Raw genomic sequence first — 24,652 nt, 5'->3', positions numbered from 1 at the left:
AAAAAAAAAAAGATGGGGTTTGGAGAGGAATGTGAACAAGGACAGAGAAAAGAAAGTATTTCAGCGAAACCTGTCACTTTACCTGTAGTGGAAAATAGGACAGCTTTGTTTTGCATTAATGCTGTGCTTTAAGTATTCCTGTTTCTTCCAAAAGTTGCCTGTAGAAAGCCAGTTTCCTGACTTTGTCATATCTCTGGAAAAAGAGCTGTATCATCCTCCTTCTCTCCTGACCACTGGCTAAAAATTCACTCCTTTTTTACTCTCCCTCCCTTGTAGTAATTTTTTAAAAGAATTTTTATTATTTTTTGCCACAAAGCACGATCAGTAGAAATGACAATATTGCTGAAGGTAATCAGGTATATTTTAAAACATTCATGTATGTTCAAATTCATTAAAGAAAGATTAAACTTTGATATGGTGCAGGGAAGATAGTATTTTTGAGAAAACTGGTAATTCTGAAGGAGCATAGCTTGTAATTCAAACCATCATTAAAATAATTACTGAAAGACTTTTTTTTTCCCATTTGTATATAAAAACCATACCATGAAACAGTTTGTTCATTTTAAAATGGAAAAAGAACAAATGGAAACTGCTGTAGTCCTTTTCCCCCCCATTTTAATGAACATGGTATTTCATTTCCATAGGTTCACATGGTCCTTTGTTGCCATTACCAAATCGCTACCGAATGGGATCTCGGGACACTCCTGAACTTGTTGCTTATCCATTGCCCCAGGCATCATCCTCATACATGCATGGTGGAAATCCTTCTGGATCAGTTGTCATGGTTAGTGGGTTGCATCAGCTAAAGATGAACTGTTCAAGGGTCTTCAACCTTTTCTGCTTGTATGGAAACATTGAGAAGGTAAGGCATCATCTGTGAGAAACTCTGAATCTACTGCAGTTGGGTTTTTTATTGTTGTTTTTCAAAACAAGCAAACAAAAATAAAGTCTAGTTGGGATGGTCACTCCTGACAATGTTTGAAATTCTTATTTCAGGCTGCTTGTTGCAATGTCATTTTTTTTTTTCTTCATCTGTCTTAGGTGAAATTTATGAAGACTATTCCAGGCACAGCACTGGTTGAAATGGGTGATGAATATGCTGTAGAAAGAGCTGTCACACATCTCAACAATGTCAAGTTATTTGGAAAGAGACTTAATGTCTGGTAAATAAGTTCTATATGATTAATGGTCAGCTAGTAAGGAGATGTAATGAAGTTGCAAAGACAGAGTATCCAGTCTTTTCATCAGTGTTAGATTTGTGATTTCCAGTTTACAACTATTATTTTTCACCAAAATATTTTTGTGAATGTGACAGCTGTCAATATCAGTTCAAACTTACAACACCTATATCCTATAACTTTGGCTGTCAGAAAGTTGTATTCACTAATATATTTTATCCACCCTTTCTACAGTCTTTTTAGGAAGGTGTCAAATCCAACTTGTCTTGTTCCTCTTTGAAATTGTTCTAAAGAAATGTCAGTTTTTATTTAGTTAGATGAATAATCTGTGTGCGAAGTTTGCAAGTTTTTGATTGTTTAAAAAACTTTCATGCATATCCTTAAATCCCAGTGTTTCCAAGCAGCATTCAGTAGTTCCAAGCCAGATATTTGAGCTGGAGGATGGCACGAGTAGCTATAAGGATTTTGCAATGAGTAAGAATAATCGGTTCACCAGTGCTGGCCAAGCGTCTAAGAACATCATCCAACCACCCTCTTGTGTGCTGCATTATTATAATGTTCCCCTGTGTGTAACTGAAGAAACATTTGTGAAGGTAGGCAGTTAAAATCACTGTGGCATGTAGTGCTTTGGGGCCTTATCCTAGCTGTATGGTATGCTACTTTTAAAATGAAATAATTGGGATAGTTTTGGTACAGCAACTGGAAAATAATTCTTAAAATAACCTCTCTATAGAAGGTGCTATATTTGTGCTTTTTTTTTTTTTCTCCCCATTATTCTGTCTCTCTCTCTCTCTCTCTCTCTCTCTCTCTCTCTTCTTTCTTTTTTTTTTTTTTTTTTTAATGAGAAACAAGATATTGGAAGTAAAGTGGCGAAGCTGAGAATCTTAATGAGGTTTTTTGTGGAAGCGGGGAAAAATCTTAAAGCCAAATACAGGAAAAACTAAGAGTACAGCCAACAAAAGATTTACTAACTTGAGATGGTTATTCTGATGACTGATAAGATGTTTTGGAATGGAGAGAAACATGCACATAGGATGTTTTGCATGGTTGGGTCCTAAATGAAAACTGGATGCTTAAAACATGCAATAGCAGATACAGAGGCAGTTCCTTTTCAGTTCTGTGAGACTTTATTTTTTTGAATTTGAGCTGAATCTTGAGAGTTAATTCTGGTTTGAGAGCTGTGTGCTTATTTGTGCAGCTTCTGAGATGCTGTGTTGAAGTAGGAATGTCAAGAAGAATAATTTGTTTTTCAGACATGAATTGCTTGAGGAAATGGTGATGTTTGTATTCTAGCAATTATTGTGCCTATAAAATATTTGGGAAAGCACAAATAAAGAATCTTGTTTTGCAGACTGTGGGATGGTATTCTAAAGAGTTACCCAACATGCTTCTTAAAAATTATTATTTGCTATAAAATCTTGGAAGCTCTTTTAAAGACTCAGTATTTTCCTTTCTGTGTCTCTTCCAGGAACTTGGGATTTTTGCTAATGTATTTATGTGCATTTTTGCTGAGGTTTTACATCTTATTTTATTTTTGTGACAGCTATGTGAGGATCATGAAGTTCTCAGCTTTATTAAATACAAAGTGTTTGATCCAAAACGTAAGTCACGTTTGACCTATTTGAGGGGTTATCTGAAGTCCAGTTTTTATAAGAGTGTGCACTAGCCCAAAGACATTATTGATCTTTCTCCTCTCTTTTGCTTCTTATGTTGAAAGCCTCTGCCAAAACACTCTCTGGCCTGCTGGAATGGGAATGTAAGACAGATGCTGTGGAAGCTCTCACTGTACTTAATCACTACCAGATAAGAGTCCCAAGTAAGTTAGTTTTACTGATCTTACTGCTATCATTTTGTTTCTTGTTTTCTTTCATGTTGATATTGACCTTAAAAAAAAAAAAGTAAAGTTTCAGCAGCTTAGTCTGCATCTAAAAATTGCATTCTTTTCATTATAGGTATATATTCTGTATATGTACAAACATATACGCTCATTTATCTTCTGTTGTGTGTATAATGATCTGCAGTTTAGGTTCCATTACATTTTATTTAAATGGCACTCTTTCTTCCTAGCTTTTGAATCAACCTGTAGAGCTCAAAATATGCTCTGCAGCTCTGAAGCTATAGAAAGTTTTAAAAAAACAAAACAAAAAACCACTAACAAGAAAACAACAACAAAAAAAGCCAACAAACAAAAGAACAACAGTCTAGGATGCAAAAAGGAAGGCAGGAAAGGTATTGCTTACAATCTACTGTCATTAAAATCAAATCTAATGTACAATGTCTTACTGAAGCTTTTATCATGTTCCTCAATAAATGCAGAGAAATCTGCAGTACCTTTGGATAGAAGATTCTTTAGGTTGCACAGCTTACTGCTCTGAATTAACTGCTCTTGTAGTAAGTTCTTTTTCAAACCAGAAATTTTGATGTCAAGTTGAGTTTAACACCAAACTAGTAAGGACAGAGATGAAGTTCACCTGCTAAACTGTTACACAGTGGACCAGATCTGTGTTGGACAATTAAGGCAGTTTATTGGAGTAAATTGAATTATTCCAAGTGTTTACAGACATCTTTGAATCTAGCTCAGTGCCTAACATTATTTTAAGCTACCTTCTTCAATCTATTAAGAATTTGTCTCTGCCCTTGACAGTCTTTCCTATCCACTCCACTCTTTGTCCACCTTCTCAAAGAAGAGCTGTTGGTTAAGACTTAATGTAACAAGTTTGTCTGAGGTTGGCTGAACCAGGAGGATGCGTCTTCCATCGCCCGAGAATACCTAATTATGTGCTGCTGCCATTAGCAGCCTTTCCATGTAAAGGGGCACTGTTTTATGCTTAGCTTTCTGGAGAGTCCTGAAGGGGGAGCCGGGTTTCCTGCTTTTCCTTATTCATCAAACATGCATAAACAATCTCCAGTATCACTCTGCCTCTGATGGGAATACCATATTCTGTATCTCCTTATCCTGTATATCCTTAAATATCTATGCATTTTGCTTTGGAAGTTCTGTTGGATACTACTCTTGTAAATAGTTCAGGTGGGAAACAGACAGCAATAACCGTAAAGTCTTTGTTGTGTACAGAACATTTTAGAATACTGTCTGCATTCCTTTGTGATCAAATCCATCACGTTGCTTTTCCATCTTTTCCATCTGAAAAATGCTGATAGACTGTAAAGAACACTTCATTACTGGTCATCTGGTATCTGTGGGCCATCAGGGGTTTGGGGGGAACATTTCATCTTCTGAAGTGGTAAACGTGTCACATCAAGCAAGATGATTTCCTCAATCAGCAGGAGAGCCATACACATGGCGTATTACTGAGCATGTTCTGTGTTGTCTCCCGACAGATGGCTCTAACCCTTATACCTTGAAACTTTGCTTCTCTACTTCATCACATTTATAGAGAAGAGGACTGCATGTTAAGAGCTACATTCACCTTGATTTGCAAGTTTGAAACTACACTTCGTTCACAAAGCTCTAAAGTGGTTGCTCTAATGTTGCCTTGTTTCAACTTAATTCTAATATCTTTTATCTTGTTTTATAATAAATGGATGTTCATTCTTAAATACAAAACAGGTTTTTCTTTTTGCCTCTAAGAAGTACATGTTGTAAACTTACTACAAAGTTTGTATTTTGTTGGTGTAGTATCTTCAGATGTCTAAAGAAAATCCAGTAGTGTGAACAAGGCAGTGTACCACTCAGACTTCAGTTGTTTTCTTCCAAAATGGAAATATATTTGCATTTTCAATAATGTTAAAGCTTAGCAAGTATTTTTCAGTTGTAGTCTTAATGGGCAGATAGAACTGTTACATCAGAATTTTAAATGTAGAATCTGTTTTTCAGTATGTTAGGTAGTGAAGTATGTTGCAATTCTAAAAATCTTGTATTTATAAAATGCTTTCATCAGGTTAATGTTGCACATACAGAACTTTTAATAGTATGGACTTACTTGATTTATAGTTTAAAAAAAGCTAACAGAAAATTATTACATATACATATGTATGGTGTGAATTCATGCTTATTTAAAGTGTTGTTTTTAAAAAACAAACAAACCTATTTTCCGTCTGCATTAGCATGATGCCATCTATAACTAGTCCCACCATAGGGGCCTTTTTAAAATTAAAATTGCAAGCCTGTATCAATGTGTTCATCCTCATTTTCCATAACTTTAAATTTAAATCTTTGGTGTTAACATATCTTCTTGTTATCTTTTAAAATAGTTATTAGGACTTATTAAACTTAGAAAAGTTGGCTAGTTGAGAACAGAAGATTGATCACAATAGAAACCAAGGTGGTGGAAAAAAGTTAAAACAAAAAAAAAAAAAGACCCACAGTACTCTTATACCTGGATTGTTAATTTTATGTACACTGGATGCTTATATCAATGTTTTCTTTTGTCTGATATCTCTTATTTTCTATTATGATGATGAAAGGATACATAGGGTGAATAGAATGGCTAGCTTCTCATTTAAACTGTGGTGATGGAGGTGGGGTTCAGGTAATACAACTCTATCATGCGATGTGAAACTAATGAGCTGAGAGATCTTTCACTTTGGGGAAGATTTGTGTTGCACCAGCACATTGGAGCCCCTGTTCTCTCTTTTAGAACTGGAGCTTCATTGTATTTGGGCCCAACCCTCAGGAATGGGAATCCAGGCAGGGAGTCCGGGATCTGCTGTTGTAGGCCTGGTGTTTGTTCCCCTCTCTGAATATGGAGCAGTTAGTGCTCTTTTAGTTTTGCTCTTAGTGATCAAAGAGAAATTGTTTCATCACGTTTTCTTTTATCACACAAGTTCTTCATTCCATCTTTATGGGTTTTATCTGTATCCATACAAGATATATTAATGTGCTATGCTTGCCCTTGAGAGCACGTTGTGTGATGTTTACAGACTGTGGGCACTGCACGTATTTTTAAATACTGACTCAATTTTCCTCATTCTTAGTTTGAAGATAAATACACGTAATTATACCAGGGAAAATGTGTCAACTGTCCTTTGGCTTTTCTCATCAACTATAATTGATTTTCCTCCTGTCTACCTCCGTTTTATTCATCTTTCAGATAACGAATATTTCATGAATTCAAAGCAGGCTTTTAACATGTTTGAACTGGGAGATGGAGGCTGCTTAGTGCCTCTTTCTGTATAGAGTTTGGAATAATACTGCCTTCCTGTATGGAAGATGGCAAACTGGCTTGCATTTTAGGGGCACTGCTAGCATTCTTTCTGCCTTAGTGTTTCCCCCTCAGAAACAGCGTTCAGTGAGCTCTAGCCTGGAAGGCTGGGTGCCAAGTCCAGCTACTTGCCAACACAACTGCTGGGTACTAGTGAAATGTTCTGTGCTGCATTGTTTTTTAACTGTAAAAGGTCTCTGTCATTAATTTATCTTACATCAGAATGTTCTGCAAATACCAGTTTCTTTTGTCGTAAGTTGCGTTGCTTTGTTTCAGAATCAAATTGTTTATGTTTGAGCATTGAAAAGAGCATGTTATCTGTTGGTCCACTTGGGGATGTAGGAAGTGACCCTAAAAGCATTCAGGTTTCTTTAAAAAAAGAAAAAAAAAAAAAGAAAAAAGGAAAAAAAAAAGAAAAAAAAAGAAAAAAAAAAGCACTTTAATGTTTCCATGTCCTTCATGGATCCCAGCATTCAGTGCCTAAGATGCTCAGGGGAATGGTATTTTTCTTGTGGCTGCTCAGATCAGTCAACAGACATACCAGTTCTAGGTGATATCAGCTAGAAGTCCCTATTTTGCAAAATGAGTAGCCTGTCATGTGGGGAAGAAAAGACAAGAGCCTAAGGAACTGTTCAACATTCTTTCTACATAAAATAATAATCTTCATGTAAGTTGAGAACGTGAAAAATTCCTTTTTGGTGTTTTTCTGTTTAAAAAAAAAGTCATTTCCTGGCCCTCCAGGGCTGGCTAATTGTTCTCAGGGAGGAATGAGGTTGGTCTCCTCCTTCCAGAAATAAGGTCTGTATTCACCTATAATTTAGGATAAAGGATAGAGACAAAGCAGTGAAGCAAGTAAAGAGTTTCTCCAACAGGAATGAAGTTTGTAATTTGTCAGCCACCCACTTACCGTATTTCTTAGATCAAAACTGAAGTATTAAGGTCTCTCAATGCAATTTTTCTGTCCCTTTTGCATAAGCCATATACGCAAAATAGTGAAAAATGCTATGCATGTTTCCTGCTTGCAAGCAGCTTGCATTCACACTGTAATATATTCACGTCTGTTCCAATGTTAAAAAAGTTATATTTTCTAATCAATAACCTTTCATTGGAAGTAAATGATATACTGGGAGATTTGTTCACCTTCTCTCACCATACTCATATTTTTGTTTTAACTTATTTCCCCTTGTAAGGAGGAATTGGAAAGAGTTGCTTTTTGATTTTTCTATACCACCACACCAAGATAGAGTGCTAAGGTGATATAAGAAAAGATTTAAAAGAAAACATTCAGGAAATGTTTGGGTGTTTTACTTTATGAAAGGAATTATAAAACTTAATATGTTGTCACAAAGTCTGTCTTTGAGTAAGGGATAGCATGGGGTAAGCTGGCTTGTAACTGGCTGAAACCCTCTTTGTTGTAATTAAATTTAACTTGCTCCTTTTCCTATTGTGTGTTTTCTTGTAAACAAAGCTTGAACGTATTCAAATGTTTTGATGACTTAGCAGGAGATGTTCAGTCTCTTCATTTAAATAGTTCATTGAAGTCTGAGAGCATGAATGCACTTTCTCAATTTATTTTTCTCCTCCTGGAATGTGTTTAAATATCTTCTGGGTTTTCTTCTTTTGAAAATACGTTATGTTCTTACATCTGTAGGTACTTAAGTATTTTTGGACAATCCAGCTTTATATGTCTACCCAATCTCTTGGTTTACTCTCTTTTGGCAATTACAGAGGTGGAATTACAAATAATCTTGTTTGCATTGGTATGGCTTTGGCCAGAAATACAAGAAGGCATACAAAAATAAAATCTGGATATGAGCTCCACTTTATGTGAAGAATTCTTAAAGCAGGAAATATTATTCTGATTTTTAACCTTAAACTAGATGCAGCTGTGTTGAAGTTCAGAGCCTTCCCCTCCACGGATCTGGAATTTCGAAGGTAACTTAGTCCTGCTTTAAAATTTGGCATGCAGTAATTTCATTTAGCAGTTTGCATATTTCATGCTATGACCAGGCCCTGGCGTATTGTCATAGAAGAGCTGATATTGCCCTCTGAATATGTGGCTTAATACAAAAATCTGTCACCCTTGAAGAAACAAATCTTCTTGATTTGGGTCCTCTGGTGGCAATGATCTCAAAGGAAGAAAAATATTTTCACTGGTGCTCCACAGAGTGCTTCGGGTGTGTGTTGGTTCACTGCCAATACTTCTGTAGGTTGTGTTCTGTCATGACCCGTAAGAAAGGCATCACTCTTACGAGTGAGAAGTATATGCTTTGTGACCTGCTTTGTTATGAAATTCAAGAGTGAGCAACAGACCTACCTAAGCAAGGGAGAATCACTGCTGTGAGACCTCTGGAAGGGAGGCTCAAGCAGATGAGGGGTGTGCTCAGTTCACTAGACGTACATTTCTCTCCCTATCTGGCTAAGTGCTGTCAGGGATGAGAGGTGGGTGTTAAACTGCAGCCAGATGAAGTGGTCTGATGTGCAGGTTCTCACTTAAAGGCCATCCTGTGTTAGAAGGGAGGTGATTGCCACTTTCTTTGTTTATTATAGCCTGTGCTGTTTTTGCTTCAAGTTGTTAAGAGTGCAAATTTAAAATTAATCTGGCTTCTTCCCAGCCCACCTCTGCTTCTATAAGGAATTATCTGGGAATGGACTGGAATGTGAAAAATGTTAATATTACTCACAAAGCAAGTCTAAATTGAGAAATACTTATCATTATTCTTCATTTATAAAACAAAGGATATGCTTTTTTTTTTTTTCTTTACTCATTTCACTCTGTATTAAGTCCATAGTAAAAGAGGATCTTGTTCTCAGCTGTGCCATGAAAATGAACTTCTGGAGAAGGGTGATGGGTTGTGTTCACATGGCAAGGTGCTATTTCTGGCGTGCTGTTCAGGTACTTTGCTAAAGCTGGTGCAGGGCAAAGTCTGAGTTGAAACAAATAGCTGTTCAGGGCTAGGGACGAAGGCCCAAAGTTCTTCAGCTAAAGTATCTAATTTGTAAAGAGCTTCCATTTCTAGGCAGTTGTGTAATCAAGTTAAAAGCATGCAATATTTGTGTTCCATTAAGTCTCTTAATGCATAATGTGCTTTCCCTGTTAAAAATAAAAAGGTTTCTTTCTCCATGGACTGTGATTCCCACAGGATGTGGAGGAACTTAGCATAGCCAGATTACTCGTGCTTTGGCTCTTTTCCTCTAAAGGAAATAACTTCAGTCCCTTTTCTTGTGTTCAGAATGCCTTGGTATCTGTCTTGTGCCAAGCCTTCCTGTGCTGTTCTTTCACAGCCAGCTCTCTGGGCTAGAGCCATGCATTAATTCAGATAGGTTCGCTTCTCTTCCTTTTTTGACTGTTGCAGCTGCTGATGTGAGGTCTCAATTTATTTTTCCTTCTCTGGTATTTGTAGAGCAGCTGCAACTTCAGTGGGCCTTCATGCAAGGGAATGAGTGCTGCAGGAATGCAACAAGGAGCCAGCAGATATGTGGTACATTAAAAAGCAAGACAATTAACCCTCTTTTCCAAGCATTCAGGAATGTAGATTGGTTTTGGCAGGGGCCATATAGCAGTATTCAGAATATAACATAGGTTATATTCTGAGGTATGGTTGAGGATAGCAGTTGCTGCAGAATACAGGATGTAGTTATTCATTTAAATGTAAGCCATTATCTGTTTGTTTTCTCTTGCCACCGTTTCCTCTCTCCATTAGAGGAATCATCCTTCTTTAACCTAGTAAGAAAATTAAATTGCAAATATTTGCGCTCCACTCAAATTTAAGTGGGTAGTAGTCAAATAAGCCCCTAGAAATTGCAGTGCTTGCTTGATAAAACTCTTCTCTCTTTGGGACTAATTTTCTTTCACTTAGGCTCTTAATGCAGCAGGCTTTGGATATTTCAGGAAACACATTTGTGTTAACTGATTATTTCCCTCTGGATGGGAATTTCTGGCCTTCTAAAATTTAAGACATTGATGTTGGGATTTGCATGTAATATAGACTGTGCTTATATCTTTTCTTCTGTTCACCACAGCGATGAAACTGCTACTTCCAGATTAAATGAGTGAGCTCTAGATAAGCATCCTGTCCAAAGGCTTCAAGACAGTGTCTGAGAAACTGACCTGAGTAATCTTTTCATGAAGGTACTGGGTAGCTTACGTTGCCATGTTTCAGGCAAAAAACCCTAGTTTGTAGTAGGAATCCTATTCACTTCACTTACCTGTGAAGTGTTTTGTTTGAGAAGGAAGGAAATGATGGTGTTAATTTAAAAACAAAGTCTTAAGTTCTTAAACCAGAATATTTTATGAGGACTGCTCTGAAAGGAATGCCTCCTATTTTATGCAGTTGACCCATATTCAAAGGTGGATTGGTGGTATGGCATTTGGGAATGGAACCTTCCCAACCAAATATCCCATGGCATTTTCTTGACATGCAACAAGTGGCAGCAAAGGGACAGTCTGACTGTGTGCGTGCGTGTGTGTGTGTGAAACAGAAGTGGAACTGAATTTCTTTACGCAAAAAAAAAATAAAATAAAATTGTGCCGACATTCATCAATGCTTGCTGAACATTTATGGAGATTGGATAATGGATGTGAGCACAGTGAGGCTGTGGGTGGTGATTTCAGCAGTGGTGACAGTGACGTGAAAGACAAGTCATGCTCCAGATGGCAGATTTTAACAAGTGCAGCATGCAGGATCTTATTGATCACTGGTGAAAATGCATAGCTGATGGTGGTGACTGTGTTGGAAAATAGTTTTTGTAGCAGAGAATTTGCCCTATAAAATCACGTAGTTACTGTGCTCTATCTGTTGTATTTTTCAAGGAAATAAATAGGAGGCATTACTTTTGGAGCAATCTGTGTAGTTATACTTATTTTCATCTTTTCTGATAGCTCTGTAGAGGTTTATAATCTGTCTGTTTTTGAAGAAAGAGATCCTTGTGCCTCTAACTCTTCCTTTTTGTGTATTCCTAATATGAAGCAAGCAGAGCTCACAACGGAATTTCAGATTAGGACTGTACTGTTGATATTATTTCAACGTATTTCACAATAATTCACAATAAAACGCTCTCTAGTCTTGCTTTTATAAGCTATAGCTTTTATCTGATAATGATGAAAACCTACCCTAACACGTACAGCACAAGTTTCTCTCATGAAGAGAGACAAGGTGATGGTACATCCACATGTCTTTTGTGATATGGACACCAAGTTAATCTGTTAAGTGTGACTCCATGGCTTTTCTAGCATAGGCTATAATACACCATTTCTTTTCCATCTGACTGTGTCATTGCCTCTCACATCTGTATCCTTGCTGACAATGTCATTGACAAAAAAAAAAAAAAAACACACAACACCAGCAACAAACAAATACAGTTCTCCCTTTTTATCTCCTGAAGCTTTGTAGCAAAGATAGTTCATCTGCCTTTGTTTTTTACACATTCTGAAACTTCTTAGGAAACTGAGCAAGGATATTCAGGGATGTAGGGTCAGCAGAAAACCGATCTTACCCTTTTGAGCTGGCAGAGAATGAGCAGTAGCACCAGTCCCACAACTGCCAGCACAATCTCTGCTTCTTACTGCTGAAAACAGACTCTGCTTTTCAGGAAGTCTCCCACATGGACCTTTCCAGTGAGGACTCTGCTAAGAATAAGTCTCTTTTAACACTGAGCAGAGTGGAGTTCAAGAACCCTGATAGCATCTGTTCACTTCTGGTATGCATATAGGGTCTGGCTTTATATTCCAAGCAGATAATTGCTTCTTGCTTGTAGCATGCAGCCATTGCAACAGCTTTGGCCTGAGACTTACCACCCATAAGCTGCTCACAGCTGACCGGTATTTGAGAGGGGCTAGTCTTTGCTTTCCCAAGCAAAGCTGCTCTTCAGCCATTTTGCAAGCACTTGGACTACTTCTATCATTGTCCTTATCAGGAGCTGTTGTTTCCTATCTCCCCAGTGACTGCCTGTACCCCCTGGTTCCTATTAAAGACCATGAAAATCAGTGTTTTCAGCAGTGTCAACCTCTTCCATTTAAGTTGTATATAAGATTTGTGCTTAGGATTTGTTCTGGAAGGCTAGCTCCTGAGTCAAGGCAGGCACAGTAAAACCCTGACAACAATTCTCCAGAGCTCCTTGTGTCACCAGCAGCTCAGAAACTTGTCTGCACCTGTCTTTGCAGTTCTGTGAGGACTCTGTTTAGCCACTTGCAAAACATGCTGCCGACCAAGCTGATAAGCAGCATGTTTGCTTTGTGTCTTTTCCAACTACAAGCAAGTTTCACTGCTGAGGTCTAAAGAAAGGGCAAGTGGAGAAGCTGATACTGCACTCACCTAGGAGATACTGCTCTAATCTGCCCTATTAGCAGGGAACTGGCCAAGAAAAACACCAAACACACCTCTGGCTCTAGTTATGCCAGTAATCTGAGTGCACAATACCCACAAATGTCAGTGCTGTTAGACTGGAAAGCAAGAGAGCTTTCAGAGCAATGCGAAGTTGGGTTTTGATCAGAGAGGTGGCTGGAGCACTTATTGTTGTAAAATTTAAGTTTTTCATTGTGTTGATTAGGTAGCCTAGGCTCTATAAGGTAGCTCTGTGTACCTGTCTCGAACATAGGAGGCCTGAGATCTTTGGAACAGGATGTTCATGTTGTTCCCCTGCCAGTTTTCCATGGCTCCCTAGTGAGGGTGAAGTGGAGCTGCTCACCCCTTCAGTGTGCTCATGTGGCTCACTGTGGCGTGGCCAGGGTGCCTTCCCTTCTGCCAGCACTTTCTTTGGATCAGCGAGGCCCAAGGCACTGTGGGGAAAGCTACTGGACTACTTGCTCTGGTGTGTGCAGCAGGTGCAGCGGGAACCTCTCCCTGCTTAGAGGGGTGAGGACCTGCTGATTTCTGCTCGCAATCTGGTGAAAGTGAGTAGGTGAGGGCAGGGAGGGACAGAGAACTGTTACCACAACTGCATTTTGCCTTCCCTGCAGACCTCCCATTACAGGGTTAAACCTTTCATCCCTCTCCTGGCTGCTTTCAGGGCCTTTAGTTCTGCCTGTAAATAAACGATACAGTACTTAATAAAGAACATGCAAAAACTGCTTTCAATATTTTCACATTCCCTTTGTGCCAGGTACAGCCCAGCTGATGTAGTTTATCTGGCTGCAGTGTCCAGAAAAGCTGTCTCTGAATTACATTGCTCATGTTGCTTTTTTCTCAGTCTCCTTTGCACAAGGATTGCAAATAAAGCAGCTCTTTCAAGTCTGCTCCAATTTTGGCATGAGATTCAAGCTCAACAATTCTATCAGACATGCTTTTGGAGCATGTGACCAGGAGGATTAGGAAAGAAAGCCATGGGCTTTATTTCTCTGGTACCACGTCTCTGGGTCTGCAGGGCAGGCTTTGAGGTCTCCGATACTCTACAGGAGACGGTGGGGCAAGGCCTGCCTTGCTGGTGGAGAACAGCAGGTGGCAGCAAGGAATTTGGTCCCTTTGTTCCAAGTTCTGTGCCAAGGGAAACGCACCCACTTCTCCCCAGCACTTCACCTGCAGGCAGAGGTCTGTAGCCAGAGGGTCAGTCATTTCTAGACTGGGACAGTGACATTTGAAGTTATGTAGCCTTTATGCTGCTTTTGCTTTGTGCTCGTAGGCTGCTTGAGGTCATGGGATACTCTTCTGCAGCATCTGTTCTGTATCAATGTATGAAGCTAGATGTGTGCAAGGACTCCAGCTGCTTGAGTTTGGACTCTGTTATTAGGCAGGACAGCCATTCTGGCTCGTGCAGGGTTGTTTGCTGAAACATCTGTAAAAGAAGAGACAGACTGCAGCAAGAAGCATGCCAAGGGCAGCAAGAAGCATGCCAAGGGCAGCAAGCTCATATATTGCTGTACTATGCTTTGGAGTGGGCAGTGCATACAACTTTAGCTGCAGAAACCAATCGCTGGCCTGGAAATCCTTCCTAGCTTATGCAGAAACTTCCAAGTTGGAAAACAAAATGTTTGAATCTTTCTTGCAGTCTTGTCAGCTCGGGGGTGTGAGCTAAGATGTCTCTGCAACCCCTCTCCTACAGAGCAGTGTTGCAAAAGAGCTCCACCAGATAACTGAGAAATTTGGATTTGATTCCACTTGTGTAAGCAGTTAAACTATCGGGTGAGAAAGGATATTTCATCCCTTTTTCTGGAGAGAGCTGATATGCTTCCAGTTGTGTGCAAATGCTCTTGATATTTCAGTGAAAATGGATAAATAGCAGCCTAGATTAGGAAGAACAAATGCCACACAAACAGGTATTCTTCCACAGGAGAACAGAATGCACATGGATCTAATAACCAGATGTGTGAGCACTGCCTGCAATGGCCTGGGACCTCAGAGTATTTAAATGCATGGACTTCCGGTGAAGAGGTATAGGGCTGTATTGTCATAATGGACTGCAGAAGGAAGGTGCTCTTGGGAGAGGAACATGAATGCTAGCGGAGGCTAGTCTCAGCAGCTGTTCGCTGTCAAGCTCTGTCTTGTTCTCTGGCTTCCTTCATGCTGCCTTTTTCTCCTGCCAAAACCAGGACCAGCTGCAACACTGGAGCTAGGTAGTCTGTTTCCAAAAGACAGATTTTTTGATACGACATAACCCATGCTGGTTATTTTGAGAAGGTTTCTTCCTTCTTTTTGTTTTCCGTCCTCATTAAAGGTAACGCAGACTGGCTTCAGACAAATTCAGAATGGTGTTAGTCATGCAGCTGCTATGCAGTATGGTAAATAAGTGAACACCTTAACTGAGTTGCGCCATTGTACTCCCTGGATTCAGCCTGAGCTCTGCTCTGCTCTCCTTCTGGGTTTGTGCTTGTTATTTTCCTTTTGTCCAGAGCACGTATTCCCTAAGGGGCAGCTTGAGTCCAGAGGTCTTGTCCAAGTGTTTAACCTTGGCCATGGTTTTTATGTAATACTTGTGAAAGCTCAGTTTGGCATTTCTAGCAATCCTCTACCTCTAGGTTCTGTGTTGCTTATCGCACAAGCTGTCCTGGGGCTGCCTTGCTGGAGACAGAAGTGAACAGACAGAGCCAGCCAGCATCCCCTTCCCCACGAGCTTGTGGCAGGTACAGAACACGATGACGTTTGTCAAGGAACGTTTGGATTTTGTATTGAGGGATTGAGGGACATGGTATAATGAGTACTATTGAGGATAGCTGGATGGCTGGACTGGATGATCTTGAAGGTCTTTTCCAACCTTGGTGATTCTGTGATTGTCCTGCGGGCAGGAGTGAGCCATGGGTCCCTCTCCATGTCAGGATGCATCCAATAGCTGTGACTTGATGAATCTCCTTGCCATGCAACGTTGGATTATATCCTTAAGGCATAAAATGCTGCTGGATCATTGTGATCATAAGGCAAAAGCAGTGGTGGTCTTCTGCCCTTTGTGCAGTAGAAATGGAGCAGCTTGCGTATGTATTACAAGGGAGTGACACACCTGGATATGCTCCTTGGGCAAAGCCTTTACCTGGAGCTGATAGATAGTGGCAGGTGCTCTGTGCCCTCAGCCTCCTGTGCCCAGCATCACTTGCAATATTGCTGTCTGCTCTTGCTATGAGGGGCAAAGTGCAAAGCATGGGACTTTAACCACATCAGTGGGCATGCAGATCAGGCAGGGGCTGTGCCAGCCAGCAGGAGCAGTGGAGGTCTGAGAAGCTCACCTGCAGCACACCCAGGATCCAAAGCTTTGTGGTGTACATACAAAGCTTTTAAAATCCAAGGACCAGCTCAAAGCCGATTTCTGTGGCCTGCAAATGAAGCAGAACAACTTTGCAAAACCAAAATACTCCTAGCAAGACAGCTGCTTCCTCTAGCTGAGATTTGAATTGCCCAAGGGGAGGTCAGTTTCTCTTTGAAACTTTTTCGAAGTTTTCTGGGTTAAAGAACCAGCATGCTTCTTTGAAAGCAGTGACACCTACCACCTACCTATAAGGCATCTCCAAATGCTGACACGCACAGACCTCAGGCTTGGTAATGAGCATCGTGCCTTTCCAGCCCCTTGTTTAATGGTTAGACTTAATTGCATTGCAGCAGCTGTCTCCTTTGACCAACTGTGGAAAGAGTAATGGATTTTGCATATCAGATTTTGTCCTTTGAATTATTTATTTATTGTGACTATTGTGTGTTTCGCTGTAAACTGTAAGCTCCTGAAGTCAGCCTGCTGCTGCAAAATCCTCTGTGGGCTGCTGCATCACTGAGCAGGTACACCTTTGGAAGTTTTATGAACAGTGTTTGAAAAAATTGAGCAAGTATGTCTAAAGGCAGAAGTTGTTTTTTCCACGCAGCCTCACAGAAGTATTGGCATGGGAAGGAGCTTGTGCATGGTCTCCATCCTCCCAGCATCTCTGTGCTTATTCTGGTTAGATGCCTACAGACCCTGAAACCAGCTGAGAAAGCATGCTGAGAGTTTAGACAACCTGAAGCCAAGTTCAGAAACAAATTCCTTGTTGCATCTGTTGGAATAAGGCTCCAGAAGTCCCTGGTTTTAATTGATTACAGAATGAGCTGGGTCTGAACCAGGTGGATCCATCCTTGAGCCTTGAGTGGATTATTAAGATCCCTCCTCTCCTCTTCCTCCTTGTGCATCTGGGATGTTCCAGGCAGCTCCAGGTCCCCTCTCATTGCTGTTCTCTGAGGGATGGTGTCAGATGCCCAAGGTTGCTCCCCCCAAGTCTGAAAGATTAGATGGAAGTTTTCTGGGTGGGAAATGTCCCAGGGCTGAGGTCAGTGACAGAAATGTAACATTGGTTATACAATCTGCTGTTAAATAATCGTTCAGGGCCACTGTGCCTGCCAGTTGGCTGCTGCTGGCAGTGGGGCTGCCTGGAAAACTGGCTGTGCTTTGCAAGACAAGAAGCAGGAAAAACAGTTACATGCTTTGGGGCATCCCACACTTCCCTAGTTGTGCCTTGGAGTTTCCTGTTGCACGGTGCTTTTTGGTGAAGGACACACCAGCCTCTCAATGGCACAGCTTATTTGCAAACGGAGCATCATGATGTTTGCAGCAGGGAGCTGCTCTCTGCATCTCTTAGAGCTGCCCTGAGGGAAAATCTGGGGCTGGGACCACCCAGCACAAACCCCTCTGGGTGAGGATGAGCCCTCCAGAGTTACCAGTGTTGTTTACCAGTGTGCAAGGCCCAAGCCAGTGTCACACTCTCAGGCACCAATTTTGTGTGACGCTGCCCATCTGGGACTGGGTCTCATTTAATAGCACTGCATTAATGATTTCAAACATGTTGCAGAAGAAAGAAGCTGAGAAAAGAATATGGAAAACACTGAGAAATGTGTAGGAAGGGCTTAGAATGATCTGTGTTGGTTGCAAACAAGCAGTCTCCAGGGTGCTGTGACAATTTGTTGTAGGAAATAGAGGCCAAGTCCAGCGGGAGAGGCTGCACTTGCGGTGTGGGGAGAGCTCCCAGAGCAAAGCTGGAAAGTGGTCGTGCTATGCTCTGAGTCTAAGCTTTGCTGCCCTGAGTTGCCTTCCTTTAGCATTTACAGCTAGTTAGCCTATTTTTGCTGGGTATTTTCTTCCTAATGAAGGTATTTGGCAGCTGGCTGTTCTCCCCTGAGGATGAGGGAGAGCACCTCAACAAAGTGATGTAGGGCCTGTCAAACTCCTGTTTTCAGTTTGAAGAGTGAGAAATAGAAACACTGGAGGATGGCTGGATGGTGCAAACCTGGCATGAGTTATCCCTTACTTGTGTTGTGCCCTGCTAAATCCTGCATTAATAGGTGCAGAACTGGGCATCAGTGTGGTTCTGTGAAGCTGCATGAACGAGGTTCTTGGTTTCACCTGTTGCTGCTCTGCCTCCCTCTGTTCTGAGGTCCAAAGGCTGCAAGCATGGAGCTGTGCTAGGAACTGGCTTAAGAAATGGAAGCTGGTGCTGATATAGGAGCAACAAGGTTAGGGATAATGCCAAGCACCCTTCACCTTCATGTCCTTCACAGAACTTCTCACAAAGCAGGTGGGAGTCATAAGCTGGGTCTCCTGCCATCCCTTCTGCTCCACACCAGAGGCAGTGGGGACCCCAAACTGGCAGATCACTGGCACATGCAGCTTACCTGCCTCTGATATCAGGCTGTTCTGCTTTTCCTTTACAGTGAATTGCTCAACACCCAAGTGCTGTTAAGCTGTGGCACAGTGTGCTCTTTGATGCCTAGTTTCATGTGATCCAGGGAGGCATTCTGGCTTAATGCTGCTATTTTGTTGTTTAATCCTGCTTGATTTTCCTTAACACCTTTCCAAATGTTTTAAGCTATTCTTTGTGGTGTTCATCCACTATTTAATCTGAGATCAAATGATTGTATCTTAATCTCTGGATCTCAAATGAATTTGAGTTTGGGCAGCTAGCCTTCTACTGCAGCCAGGCTGCATTTACTCAGGATGGGGTGGATCAGGTAAGGAATGAAACGCCTTTTCTCTCTGTTTTTCTTTCACTCAAGCTAACGTTACTGATCTGTTCAAAATAGGTGACATCACCCTGATGGATATTTTGAAATGATTCTGTGTTGGTTTTTCTCTTGTGATAAGCCACTGGAACCTTCTTCTGTCAAACTACCAAAATATGATCAAAGCTGGTGTTGCACTGTGCCTTTTGTGGCTGACCTTGCCTTTTGTGGCAAAGAGCGAGCTGACATGGAACAAATGCCAAGGACAGCAGCTAAGCCTATTTTACTTCTGGAAAAATAGTCTTTCTGGAGACATGCTCTTGATAAGCAGTCCCCAGTAACAAAGATGTGCTGTGCTTCTGTGTGCTTCACTTTGGTGGTATTGGAGCAGGTCTGGAGCTATCAGGTACCCGCCCCTGTGACTATGCCTTGCCCATGGTCTGATCTGTCCTCTCATTCCTTTGTCACACAGAGAGGTTTTGAGGCAGGAGGACCATTCCATCAGGCCAGTATAAAGCCAAGACAACAGAACCCTCATCTCAGCCCCATCATCTGGATGCTGCTAAAACTCGACTGCTTGTTTCACAGAATCATAGGGGTTGGAAAGGACCTCTGGAGATCATCAAGTCCAACTCCCCTGCTAAAGCAGGCTCCCTAGAGTAGGTTATGCAGAAAAATGTCCAGGCAAGATGTGCCTATGGCCATGGTGCAGGCCCACAACTCAGGCACACTGAAAGATGCTTGGAGAAAAACTGAATGTGTATTCTCATTTTCATTGAAAGTATGTAAATTAAATTTGCATGCTAATCCAGAGTGATTAAGCAGCACATTCTGTTTTGTGTCCAAGGCTTGGCACAGGGCTTGACTGAATCTGGAAATGCAGATGGCAAAGCTGGTCTGATACTTCACGTCTAATCTCAGCCCCAGGTTTTGATTTCATGCCAGAGATTGAATCCAAGCAGTTTCATTGGTGTATTAAGGATTATGCCCCAGCCCTGGGCCTGGCTCAAAGCAGAGCATGGATATCTGCTTTTCTGGGAGGGTGTTTCTGCTTCAGGCATCCTGTCATAAGCCCACAGTGCTGGTGAAAGATCCCCAGAGACCAAGGCACTGTTGGAACTGAGTCTTAAACCAGCTCCTGCTGGTGACTATCACATTTTTGAGGCTTGGGTTTTGCTACCTGTGTGCTTGATGAGGAAGCCCACAACAACCCAAATCTTCTCTTGCTGAGGAGAGTTGAGCACAGTGGGTTGTGTTACATTGCATCCAGACCTGTCCTGATGTGGGCAATGGGCTGATACAGTCTCATCCGAGGGTGTGGGGATGGAATGTGGAGGACAGGGCTGGTGAGAGTTTCCTTCCTTGGAAAGGATCATGAGAGCTGCAACTTGGCTTCTTTGGTGTCTTGGGAATTCACAGAAGAATCCCTCTTTTGAACTAATTCATCACTATGCAGCCAGTCTGGACCTGCAGGCGAAGAAACCATGTGAAACCCTGGGAACGAACCACCCACTTTCTTAAGGGACCTGTAAATCTCGCCCAGCAGGACCCGAGTCACGTAGCTGTGAAGGATGCAAATAAACTCTTCTGTAATGAGCACCTTTTGTACAGTGGGCCAGTCACATTCAGTCCTGCAAACAACCCAGAGCCAGGCCTACCTCCACAGGGCTCAATGTAAAATACCTTCCCCAGGTATAAAGCTGCTTTATTCAAATCAGTACCACAGCGATGCTTTTCCCTGTGGCAGAGGAGTTAGCTTGTGATACGAAAGACCAGTTAATCCGCAAGGAAAAATAACCTCTTCTGAAAGTTACAACCTGTGCTGATAGGAATGTTAGAAAAAAAGAGCACTGGCCTAAGCAATTGGTCTTACTGTATTACACTAAATAATAAAATGTCTACTAAGCATTTTTTTTTCAAATGAGACTCTGAATCAACACTGATGCTCATGTGATGATGGAGTACTTTCATCTCAAACTGACTCTGGTATCCACATCTTTTTTGCTGCATCATGCAGGAAAAGCACCAGCAGCGTGTACTGAAGCACAGTATCATGCATTGCATAGACACCACTGGGGTCTCTTCTTTCCCTCAGCCACGTGTCTTCTTGTTTGTATTAAGCAGAGCAGAAATAGGTCTATGCTGTGGAGAGAGGCTTCAGTGGCTGGTGTGATTATATCTGCAAGATTTTTGATGGGCCTCATACTGACAGCTGGAGCAATTCCTCTTTTTCTAGGACAAGAGGTTTGGGAGCTAGACTCTCTAGCTAGAGCTAGAGGGATATGGTGAGGTCTTTTATTTGTGGTGGCTTTCCTGTGCTAAGCAGCTCTTAGGAAATGCCAACAAAAGGGCCTTGAACCACAGAGGTACATGGAGAGACCCACATCAAGTGAGAAAAAGCAGTTAAAAACTCGTGTGGAAAAGCTAACATCATGCTGGCATTTAACGTGTGTGTACTCCCAGGTTGGTGTCATTTTTGAACGCAGAGGCAGGTCACAAACCAAGGCAGACACATCCTCGGGGTGAGGCCGGGGGCAGTGCAATGACTGTAGGCAGAGAGGCTTCTCTTTGTTGCAGGTTCTTTAGCATTCTGTAAGCAGCCTTTAAGGGAGTCATTTTTTAGCCCTGGCTTTTGAACTGTCCTCATCTCATTATGCTTTTGCCTAACAGTGAGATGGAATTTGCACTGCGTTTATAGAGACCGAAATGACAGAAGTTGGTTTGAGCGAATGCTTGTAAATGAATGCTTCAGCTGGTTAGAGATCTTCATTTCCACCACTAGAAGTAAATCACTTAGCTATTCACTCCTCTGAAAACTTCAACCATCCTGAAGTCAGGGCAGAACAGGGGAGAAGATTCCCTCTCCATTCGCACTTCTGGAATTGCCACCATCTCACAGAGGGGAGACCTAAACCAAAGCATTACTCTGGAGTCTGCCCATTGTCCTTCCTCCAGCAGTGCCACAGCCTCTTGATGTAAGCCCTTAATCTTGGGAAAATCGTGCAACAACTCCTTCAGGCTGAACATGGATTATGTCCTGCTTCAAAGGTACTCAGGCTGCAATCCCAGTTTTGTCTTGGGAGAGACCAGCAAAGTGGCCCAATCCCTCCTGTGAAAGCACCTGCAGGCAATTCCTGCAGCTGGTGCCTAGCAACGTGCTCTGAGCTGCTCTAACAACAGCTAAAATTCAACGTTATTTCATTCTTCCTCCCCAAAGGAGCTGCTCTTGAGTCATCACAGAGGAGATGGGATGTGTCTCCCACTCGGCTTGCTATAAATGAGTGGTATGTGAGGGGCTGCTCTCTGCCTCTTAAGTGCATGCACTGCTGCCAGCTGAAATGCCGTCTCCACTGAGCATGCAGAACAGCTGCAGGTTCAGGAGATTTGGTAAACTGTTTTTTTCTTCCCCTTCCTAACTCACTTTCTACTCCCAATAGCCTCTCTGCTTTTTCAGAGCTCTCTGCAGGGAAGCTGCTTGCCCAGGTTTGCTATCCCATGTTTCAGCACACACTACTGAAAGCATCCAACCAACTATGGATCTTTGTTAAGCACTCTCTTGGTTTTGCCTGGGCAAACCCCAAGCTGCATGCTTGCTACCCACCACAGCAAACACACAAATAGGTACAAGCTCAGGGCTGTGGTGGGCACTTTCTAAATCAGACACACAAGAAGTCTGAGATAACCTGCATGATGGTTGCAGACATCCCTCAGTTCAAGAGATTGCCATGAGAAACAGTGAATATCAGTGAGAAAAAATGCATTGGAAGCCAAGCTTGTCTGTGGGGCTGGAATCCTCGGTGAGGTGGTGAGGCAAATGCCAGACAGCTCAGGAAGAACCTAGCAGTATGTGTCTGTGGGAGCATGGTTTCTATAGCTTGGGTGGCCTTCACATGGAAAAAGAAGACAAGGTGTCTTGCAGGGTTTGTCTTAGCTCTGAGGGGAACATGCTTGACTCTTTGAGCAAGCCTGAGATCTGGGTGGATTTCTTAATGGGAGACTGTTTGGAAATCTAAGTGACGTGGCTCCCTCAGTGATTTCTAGTCAGATAGCAGATCACTGTCTGACCAGAGCAGAGCAGCCACTGCTCCCCAGATATGTTTTGTTGCTTAGGGGGCTGCCAGAAGTCCACCTTTATCTCACAGCTGGCTTTCTTCAGCTCTGTCTGTACCCCTCTGCAGCCTGGAGGGAAGGCTGAAACTGGCCTTATCATTCATTTGGATTCTAAAGCTCCATGCAAATGAGGAAAGATATTACTAAGCTCAGTGCCTCCGACAGAAACCTCTCCAGCTCAACCCAGGACCCTCAGCCCTTCAGGATGCGAGACTGCCCTGTTCCCCAGTGCCAGCACGATGTTTACAGTGACTCAGGTAGGTGGTGGGTTTGCTGATTTGTCATTGCACAAGTTACCTTTCACAAGCAGCATACAGGTTAGAGATGGTGACAGAGCCTAATTTTATATGGAAAAGTGTAAAGAATCTGAATCTGATCTGGGCTTTCTCAGTATGAAATCAGTGTTTGGCTTAAGAAGTTTCAGTACTAACTCCTTGCTAGCCTGGTCAGAGGCAAGCAGCAAGCAACTGGGAGAGTGGTGAAGTTGGGGATCTTTGCAGACAGGAATATGCAAGTCTGCAGTCCTGAGGCAAAATCCTCAGCTTGGAAAATGTCTCCTTTCTTCGTGTGAACAGAGCAGAATTAAGGTTGAGCTTTCTGACCTCTGCGTTCTTCATATCTGTTCTCACGTTACAGCAGCAGTAAATCCTGCTGCATGGAATAGAAATCTATCCATCTGTATATGCAGTATTTCAAACTCTTCTTTGCATGAACTCTTCTGGACTTGATCAGAAATAAGACTGTTTACTAGCAACAGAACTTGGAAACGTCTTTATTGTTTTTTATTTTTTTTCCAACTCCTTAGATTCATACTGAGCTGCTGAATCTTAACTATGTCATACTAACAGGGTTTCTGGCTTTCAACGTGTTTTACTTCAGGGCTTTTCCATTTGCCTGATCTATGTATGTCTGAAATACCCCCAGATCCCTCCTTTCTTGAAAGTCACAAATCCAGAACTTGTAGAGTGTGTTCTGGTTTCTTTCTGATGTCAGGAAAGTGTGCCTTTTGACTTGGGCTGAGGTGAGAAGGACAGGCAGTGACGCACTCACTTTCCATAGCAAGCTGCCACAAATAAGTGGGGGATATTAAACTGCAGAAGGCCAATGGCACTGTTTTCCTCTGCACTTCTATACAGAGCATTCTGCTTCCATTTGTGCGAGCTTAAATACAGCATAGTAAAATCCTTCTTGTCAGTTTCACAGTGACTCGTACAAGCCACTGTTCTCCTTCTGCAGTGCTCAGCTGCTGTGGTTATGCCATCTCTTTCCGACACTGAGCTGCTGGAGGCAAGGCCTGTCAGTGTTGTGCTGGGTCTCAGTGACACAAAGCCCCTTATACCCAGCTGAAAGCAGGGTGTGCAGGTTCAGAAGGCGCTCACTGGGGCCACAGCAGAACACATTGGTTTTCAACCTCGTCTGACTTTTCCTTCCACCTGTTTAGGCATTGGTGTTTTTAGCTTGCTGCCACTCAAAGCCGCGTCCCCAGAACCAACTCAGCTAGCATAGCTCAGGACCCTGAGAAGGGTAAGGTCTACACAAGGAGCGTTGCTGCACTCAGATGGGTTTCAGCAATGCCGCTGCCCGCCTCACGAACTCATTTACCACTCAAATGTGACCTCTACCAACAGGCAACCTCGCAGGCCTAAAGCCTTTCCGCAGCCAGTCCGAACAGCTGCTGGGCAGAGCCAGGTGCTGAACCGCACAAGGGAGCCCGAAGCGGCGGCACCCGCTCTGCCCTCCCTACGCCGAGACAGCCCTCTCACCCCTCGGGGCCCGTCAAACGCAAACCGCGCATGCGCTCTTCCCCACCCGCCACCGGCAGGGC

General features: G+C 42.3%; 1 protein-coding gene across 1 annotated transcript; it reads left to right on the top strand.

Moving 5' to 3' along the window:
• The first annotated feature begins 627 nt into the window (after nucleotides 1-627).
• LOC104909518 (heterogeneous nuclear ribonucleoprotein L-like) lies at nucleotides 628-5,495 on the top strand. The gene is made up of 6 exons (XM_010706537.3): nucleotides 628-862; nucleotides 1,042-1,163; nucleotides 1,570-1,771; nucleotides 2,722-2,779; nucleotides 2,896-2,994; nucleotides 4,518-5,495. The coding sequence occupies exons 1-6, from the start codon at nucleotides 686-688 to the stop codon at nucleotides 4,571-4,573; spliced, it is 714 nt and encodes a 237-aa protein (XP_010704839.1). The 5' UTR covers nucleotides 628-685; the 3' UTR covers nucleotides 4,574-5,495.
• The last annotated feature ends 19,157 nt before the right edge of the window (nucleotides 5,496-24,652 follow it).

This window comes from Meleagris gallopavo, chromosome 2, assembly GCF_000146605.3.
Source record: "Meleagris gallopavo isolate NT-WF06-2002-E0010 breed Aviagen turkey brand Nicholas breeding stock chromosome 2, Turkey_5.1, whole genome shotgun sequence".
Taxonomy (NCBI): domain Eukaryota; kingdom Metazoa; phylum Chordata; class Aves; order Galliformes; family Phasianidae; genus Meleagris; species Meleagris gallopavo.
Note: the sequence above shows the minus strand (reverse complement) of the source record. Positions and strands in the feature narration are given on the sequence as shown.